Raw genomic sequence first — 8,623 nt, forward strand, 5'->3', positions numbered from 1 at the left:
AGTCACAAAATACTCCTAACTGAAGATATTAGTTGTTAATTTGGTAGAAAATATTCCTAGTTGGACGAACAATGGACGTACGCGAAAAAAAAGTTATGTGGAATACATTTTGAGAAAGAGTCTTATAAAACGGACTGCAGAAAAATTGCAAATTTACACAAAAATCAAGAGATAGAAATACGATGTTGAAGAACGAATGATAAGATAATCTACGTAATTTGGACCCCTCCTTATTTTGGACGCTTTTCATACATTTGTCTCCTTTACTGCTAATTCCTCCAAATTCGTTTGGTTTGGTCTCAGTATTATTAGTTAATCTTTAAGCCCAACTTAATCAAAAATCACAGTTGAGAAAATGTCATAGAAAACGATTCATAATTCCACGATTGCCATGAGGAATCGGGAGAAATGATGCATGTTTAAATTGGATTTGATAGTACATTTCAATTGATTTTCAATAATTGGATTGTGAGTTTTATGTATTTGAAAAAGTTCGTTTGTATTTTTTTACCTCTGAAGTATAAAATAAATAGTGTTCAAAATATGTCGTAAAAAAATGGTGCCAAATTATATTGGACGCAGATTACAGATTTTATTTCTCAGTAACAGTATGTTTTATAATATAAGTATAACCAAAATGTAAGAAATCAAATGACTATAGGTCGAATACAGATTATATTCGGATTTCTTTTCAAATCAGTTTGATCAAGTTATTTATTTTATGTGGGTGAATCTTAGATTTACGATTGATTGGAACTTGGTACTTCTAATATATTTCGAAAATATACGTAAATTTATTTGCTCCGACAATAGAGTAAGGGAACATAGGGAGACTTGACGTAAGATTATACAATTGGCTGTAACGTATTCTATTTGGCACTTAAATTCAAAAAAATCTTTTTATACTTGTTTCGATCCCTCAAGGTTTTTTTTAAAGTTTGAAATGGAAAATCCTTTCATCATAGAAAGTATTCTGTAATCAATTAATTTGCGTTCAATGATGTATTTTTTAAATCAAACTTTGTGTATTTATTCGAGTAAATTATTTTTTATGGAACTCATATCATGTTATTACTTATGAAGTAGTGAAATGATTTTACATAAATCGGAATATTGGAATAGTTACTACTAAAATTTGCGTTCAATGAAGAAATGTTGGGGAGACATGGCCAAGATTTTATGGGAAGACTTAACCAAGTGGCAATACACGGAAACGCCAAAAATGTGAACTTAATTCATTAGATGCCAAACCATCGAATATATCACAGGGTGTCTTTGGAGAAATTGTTCGCATGAATATTCCCCACAATCTAATAAAAATTGAAATCATAAAAGATAAAGTAAGCTTACTCTATTCATAGGGTTGTAGAGTGCCACGCACCAAACCTTCTTACCTTTATTGTGCATAGTTTAGACAGTGAAAAAAGTGCCTGTTCGTGCATTTTGGTTTGCATCTTTCTTTCTTATACGTAGTTGAAGTTGGTGTAAATAAATGTCAAAATCTTCAATAACTTTGAAACGAATGAGTATTTTTACATACAGTCTTCGACAATATTATGTAGTTGATACCTACACATTTGTCTCGAACATTGTTTGCACGAAAAATCACAATTAAAAAAGTTATATTAAAAAAAACTAGACATTCAATTACAACTTGCCATAGAAAACGCCTTATAAATCGATAACCTTTAGTCCTACAAGCTCAAGTTCTTCAACAAAATTCTTCACTACGAGCATTTCCAAATTTGTCGAAGACACCAACTTTATACCTCATTAATATAAAAAGTTAATTGTTTTAGTTCGATCATAGTAAGCCATGCCTAATTTCAATTGTTATCAGATTGTGGGAATATTCATACGAACAATTCCTCCAAAGACACCCTGTGATATATTCGATGGTTTGGCCTCTAGTGAATTAAGTTTATGTTTTTGGCGTTTCCGACCACTGTGTAATAGGCTGAAGAAAGAAACAAATTTTTTGTACCTGCTGTTAATTAAACCACGTCACAAAAAACTCACCCTAAACATCAATCTATCTTTATAGTACTAGTTAACAAAGTTAGCAGTTAGTCTTATGGCTGAATTTAAGACGTGTGCGCGTGCAATGTATGCTGTATAGTTAATCCCTAAAAGGAAATGCTTTTAAAAAAATCTAACTTCATGAAATGCAACCATTTTATATTTTTATTGGTATCTAAGGATCTCGACAATATTGAAAAAAAAAATTACAGCTTTTTTTTCTTAGCCTTTATTTGCATGATTTTTATTTTTCACAACACTCTTCGTCAAGTCTCCCGCATGGGGGAGCAAAAAATAATATTTGCGTTATCCATATTTCACCCACCAAAAACTGTTCATTTTACTGCTTAAGATATGTTATTTTTAAACAGTCGTGCTGATTGAACGATTTCGTCGTGATACTAGCAAAACATCAGCAATAGATTAAATTATTATGGTATATCACCATGCGCAGATTAAACCAAAACTTCATCCTCATTTTATTTGCCTCATGCCGAATTTTATCACCAGACATGGATTCAATTTCCTTTGAATGCTTGATAAACAAGGCTTCTATTAAGATTGTCCTATATATGTATAACATATATTGCCTTGATTCGGCTACCAGTTAATTTTACCCATAGTTTTGTACTAAGAACCAGTAGCGCATTGGCTTGTTCCGAACAGTACAACGCATCAGAATACAATTATATTTCTTCGCCAGTCATCATTCTGCGAAGATGAAATTGTAGTCATCTTCGCCAACAGTTGTAAACGATCATCGCTATGGTGAGGAATGGTTTGCTGATTGGTTTATTCGTCATTCACTTCATAGATTCCTCGTGCAGTTCATTCGGTCGCTCGATGAGTAGCAAGGTAAGAACGTATGGATAAAGCATTCGGATGAACACGGATTGGCCGTCGGCTTCATTCGTGGGTGAATATCAACAGCAACTTGAATATAAGAGCGAAGAACGATATTGGACGAATGCAGCTGATTCATATTCACCGTGCTTCGTTGCGAAGAAGATTCTAAAGCAACATTGGTTGAAATATTTACAACCAAGCTAATAAAAACAACAAACACCCAAGGTATTTCGAATATGTTTTCCAAAGAAAAATAAACGTGATAAAATTCAACGAATGAAACTAGCCTAGGAACAACATAAATACGAAATAAACGAAAAAAGGATTTATAATCCAAGTTGTTGCTTACCTAAGTGTGTGTATATTTATACTTTCAAGCGACCTACAAACAACGTGCACAAATTTTCCATTCAAGATGGCTGTGAACCATCGGATATTCGCGTGAGAATCTTCCGTTCATTCCTATCATTTGCTTTATGCTAGATCCAGTGCATAAACACACCTCTCAAAAGACACCGTGCAATTTTTTAGTTTGCTATTTCAGTAAGCCTTTTGCAAGAAACTGTTGACTTTCAAGTAACCATTCGTTTTACAACACCTGACATTCCAATTTAATAGACATCAAAATTATAAGTTTAACAAATTAGTGCTACCGGTAACGGTAACAGTCTTTTCTCGTTTGTCGGTATAGTCGAACATTTCGCCTTTGATCTCACTTTGGTGAATTTGTCTTTGACAATGTGGACAAATCTTGATTTAATCACGCTTACAAAATATATAACCTTAAGGAAACCACTCGTCTTTTCTGCAGTTTACTGCTAGTTACTAGAGGTTGTCTTTCATCGCACTATTCATCAAAAAAGAGTGAAAAAATATAATACATCTTTGTCTGTTACAGAACGTTTAGAGGCGTGTGTCTGCTTATCAGAATCAGTTCGAATCGAAAAAAATGCAGTTTGCGTGACGTGCGGAAGGAGTTTACTTTTCTTTACAGGTGTCTTCCATTTTCCAACTAAGCAGATCGTCTAGTAGCGCTAGCATGATCGGATTGGATCCGAGGCGTTCGATCTGGAATAATAATGAAAGAAACATGGTTTGAAACTGGTTTTGGTTTTAACATCAGCAGGATAGGTCCCGACACAATTCAATTGAAACTCGCATCAGTAAAAATAACTCACCTCTGCCCTAGTCTCAAGGTCGAGCTTTTCCAACACCTCTTCGGTATATTTGAAACTACCAAGCTTCTCGAGTAAGGAAACACAATACCGTTTCACCTCAACATCCTGAGTTCGCTGCCTCAGAATATCTATGGTTTAAACAGAAAGAAAAGAATCGTCTTCAGAAACGAAAACACTTTGTAAAAAAGAGTTCACTGTGGCAATACTCACGCAAAACCTGTCGATCTTTCTGGTTCTGCACGGCATGTATCACCGGAAAGCTGAACTTTCCCTCAGTCAGATCCTCACAGTAGCTCTTATTGTCCGAATAGGATTTGGACGTTAGATTACAGTAGTCATCCCGAATCTGGAACGACAGCCCTAAAATTGCCGTCAGCTTGGTGAAATCCTTCTGGTTATCACTGAACAGCTGCATCAACCGAATGGCTAACATGAACAGTCCCCCGGTTTTCCGTATTACCATCTGCTTGTACTCCGCCTCGGTAGGACAAATGAAATTATCTCGCCAGTAGATTTCCATCCCCTGGCCACGGTGTAGTTCCAACAGTTGCTCCGTTACCACCTGTTGGGCCTGTTCAGTGAGACAAAGAGTAAGTTATTATTAAAGTGCATTAGCCAACACTTGCCACGAAAACTTACGTCGCTGTGTCCCAACTTGTTGACTTTGGCGAGTGCCAACACCAACACGTAGTTGCCGGCATTGATCGTACTCGCAATGCCGTAGATTTTGTGAGCCACTGGAATTCCTCTGCGAAGTATAGAGTTATCTTCGATGTCGTCGATTCTGTAAAGCGGTCAACCAAGAGAGAAAACGGATATGTGTAAGACCAAGTCAGTGGTATTCGGGTGCTGTAGTTAACAACAAATGACATTAGTAATGTTGCTTTGAATGCTTTCCAGCAAACATACGTAGATAAATAATTTTCAGACATAGGCCAATATAACATTATTGTAACGTTTTCTTTCAGCCAAGAGTTTATAAATATGTTCTAATTGGAAAAAAAAAAAATGAGTGTTATAGCGTTTACGTTTTCACAAGGTGCTACACCGGTGACATACTACACCCACGTTTGAATGAGTTTACAATGTTGAAAACGAAAACGTTTGTTGACTTTTTAAAGCACGTAATATACAACTTCATATGGTTTATATGCAAACATATGCCCCTGAACTTGAATTTGATCCGCATGAAAACACTTAAATCTAATGACGGATATTCTTCCGTTGAATCTAGTTTAGTTAGTTATGGTTATAAAGTTGTTTAACTTAACTAACCACTTTAAATGTACTTCCAGGAATTAATGTTATCTTTGGTAATCATGAATCAGCCTGATAAGCATGTAAAAAACAACACCGCCATACTTACAGCAGACTAGAATTATGCATCATCTGGACAATCTCGCCGATAGCGACCAACTTTTCCACCGGAATATTCAGCCAATGGTTGAACGCTAGTGCCATCTTGGAACGAAACTGCTTGCCCGGTATCTGCTGGATATACTCGAACGGTTCCAGTAAAATCTGTAACAAACAAGTTCGATTCAAACAATTGGGCAACTCTGGAACGGGAACGTTTACGACAAAGCATAAAAAATCCTTACGGTATCCTGTTCCTTCTGTAGCGATTGATCGCGGCATTTTTCCAATATCTGATTGAACTCTTCCATGTCAAAGTTCTCCATTTTGTCGGTGTACCAGTTCTCCTTCTAGCACTACAAAATATAGTCTGCAAATCGGTACTTTTCAAGTTAAACAATACAAAAATAGCACTTCTTTTGAATCCGGTAAGTTCAAAACACGAATAATGACTGGAATTTACTCAACAAGCAAATGTCACTTTTAAAGAGACAGCAGAGTTGCTGTGAAGAGAGTTACGCAAAACGAATGCGCTTGTTTCAAAATCTCTTGAGTAATTTTTGATTAGGGCGTACGAGCCAACTATCAAAAATTGAAAATTTCTAACGATTCGTATACAGCGCAAATTCGTTGGTTGGGGGCGAGCTACGGACTATGGACGGTTTCATATAAAATAATTTGAAAGCATGTTTGTAAAGTTTAAAGTTTAAGTTTGAAGTTTTCAATTTGGAGATAAGCAGATCGTTAGATGCAGAATTCAATCTTCAAATTTTTAATAAAATAAGAATGTTGAGTGAATGAGCGGCGAAGGTCCCGAAAAATACGAATATTTTTGGCTATAAATCAAGATTTTGAGGGTATACAGAATTTTTCGTACATTATCTTGTGTTGCAATGGGTTAAAAGATTAAAGGTAAATTATTTTTCTCCGGACGTTTAGCTACACTGATAAAAATATAACAGTAAGATCTATTAATTTTACACATAGATTTTTGTAATTAGCGGCTGCATATGCATACTATTTACTCGCACATAGATCTGATGAAAAAAATATCAATACATACTATTTTTGCATTGACATTTTATAACTTCGGCTCATAAAACATGAGTCTATAGTGACACGTACATACAAATTATGTGTAAACTTGTTGTATTCTACAGTTTGCACTTAAAATTTATGTTTTGCGCTTGATGAATATACCCGAATAAAAATGTACAGTAACAAAACCATGATTTTCACTGTGACAGTACAGTAATTTTACAATAATTTACAGTAAGTTTTAGTGTTATGCTACAATACAAAAACAATAAACTTTAACGTTTTTACAGTAAATTTCAATGTAAAATAGACTTTGACAGTGAAAAAGGGGGGGGGGTGGTTATGTATCTTAACATTAAAAAAATCAATTTTTCTACATACATTTTTTTCTCGAAAACAGTAAAATTTAATGTGAATGCACTGTATCAGTTTTTTGCTGAACAGCGAACTTTATTGTTACATGAAATTTTATTGTAAATCTACTGTGAGAACTTGGCATTTAACAATGTTGAAACAGTAATAACTATAATATTTATTGTTTTATGATTGTTTGTAGGGTAAATGCTATTGTAAAATTCTATCCGGGCACTCTTTTTGCGCATATAATTGCTAAGTGCGGGTAACAAATGTATTGTACAGTCAGATTATTTTGAGTGTAGAGAATTTAATAAAAAGGTTGATCGCCAGTAATTCACAAGAATAGTATTTTAAAATGATTTGTCCAATTTTTTGATCAGTAGCTATAAACCAAATGAAGAATGGCTCAAACAAGAAAATTTTAGGTACCAATTATTGCCATAATTAAAGTCCGCGATCACGGAGCGAACATGTGAACGGAGTTGTAGCGCCACCTTTCGCGAAGCAATTTATGCGCAACACTACCGCCAGGATAAAGAATTGACAAAAAAAATATGAAAAAAAAATATGTTTGTGTAGACCCTTTCTAATACTTTTATCATATTTGTTTCATATGAAAAGCTTGAAAATAAAATCGAACTCTTTTGAAAATTCATTATAAGAGGGGCGGCAAATTCAATTTTTGGCCCCGAGCGGCAAAACACCACGCGCCGCCACTGGTTAGATGCGCTTCTTCCATTCAGCATCAGTTAGTTTGTTTCGCAGAGATGTTACCCAAGTAACCATAGGCATTAAGCCATTGCACTATATTGGCTATACATTTGTACTAATGTTGCATTTAAACAGCATTAACAATGCAATAAAGCTCTATATTAGCATCAATAATGCATAACTGCACAGCCGACGCTAAGCATTATCGCTTGCTGTATATGCATATATAAAGCTGATATAACGCGTACATGCTTCAAGTATCTTTAAAGCATGTAAGCTTTACAAGTGCATTTAGTGCCATCATAGAGCAAATAAAGAAGCCGATATAATGCTATTGTAATGCTGTGGGTTTATTTGTTATACAACTCTTCTTGAAGATTATACTCGGCATATTTCATTTCAATCGAACATATGCAATATAGTTCATGGAGTAAACGCAGCGCACTTACCGTGAAGGACGAGGCAAGGTACCTCAGTTTGAGACTTACTAAAGGTAATTTTCGTGAAGCATTCATATCATGTGAGAACGAAAACCCATTAAGGATATTCATTACAATGCATTAGAAGAGAGTCAATTAAGGTTTTACACAAAACATTTTATTTTAATTTTTTTTTTCCTTTTTGCTCAACATACCGACAGTAAACCTAAGAAATGGTTTTTAAACCATGGCGGACAATGACAGCCAACTGAAGCTTTTGAATAGCATTAGTAGTGCTTATATTAGGCTTTCAAATTTGACATTAATGCGCTGGTGCTATATAATAGCATTAGTACTGCAGAAACGAGCTGTCAATCTCTGCACATTAATAGCACTATATTTCGCCTTTTCTGGCATAAGACCAGCATTATATCAGTATTTAGGGCTTCGCGGTTCTTTAAGATAGCTTTATATGTGGATCTAAAGCAGATATTAGGCTACGTTATAATGCTTATTGGTTAATGAATGATTTCTGATATCTTGTAACACTTAAAATATTCCCCTGCGAGTCCACAACCTAGTCATTGAGCCAGCGAACAACGTCATTTTCGCTGGTGTTAGTACTGGCAGCTTTGTCTGCAGCAGCTATGAGTGATTTAAGCACTTGCATGTTATCCTCCACCGGTGGAGATTCATGAT

The 8,623-nt window shown here is 35.1% G+C and overlaps 1 protein-coding gene across 1 annotated transcript; it reads right to left on the reverse strand.

Moving 5' to 3' along the window:
* Window positions 1-3,738: 3,738 nt before the first annotated feature.
* Window positions 3,739-5,867, reverse strand: LOC131690098 (terpene synthase). Its single transcript, XM_058975632.1, has 6 exons — window positions 5,645-5,867; window positions 5,410-5,564; window positions 4,683-4,827; window positions 4,254-4,614; window positions 4,044-4,171; window positions 3,739-3,933 (listed from the first exon to the last, which is right to left on the reverse strand). The coding sequence occupies exons 1-6, from the start codon at window positions 5,723-5,725 to the stop codon at window positions 3,844-3,846; spliced, it is 960 nt and encodes a 319-aa protein (XP_058831615.1). The 5' UTR covers window positions 5,726-5,867; the 3' UTR covers window positions 3,739-3,843.
* Window positions 5,868-8,623: the final 2,756 nt, after the last annotated feature.

Source organism: Topomyia yanbarensis, chromosome 3, assembly GCF_030247195.1.
Source record: "Topomyia yanbarensis strain Yona2022 chromosome 3, ASM3024719v1, whole genome shotgun sequence".
Classification (NCBI taxonomy): domain Eukaryota; kingdom Metazoa; phylum Arthropoda; class Insecta; order Diptera; family Culicidae; genus Topomyia; species Topomyia yanbarensis.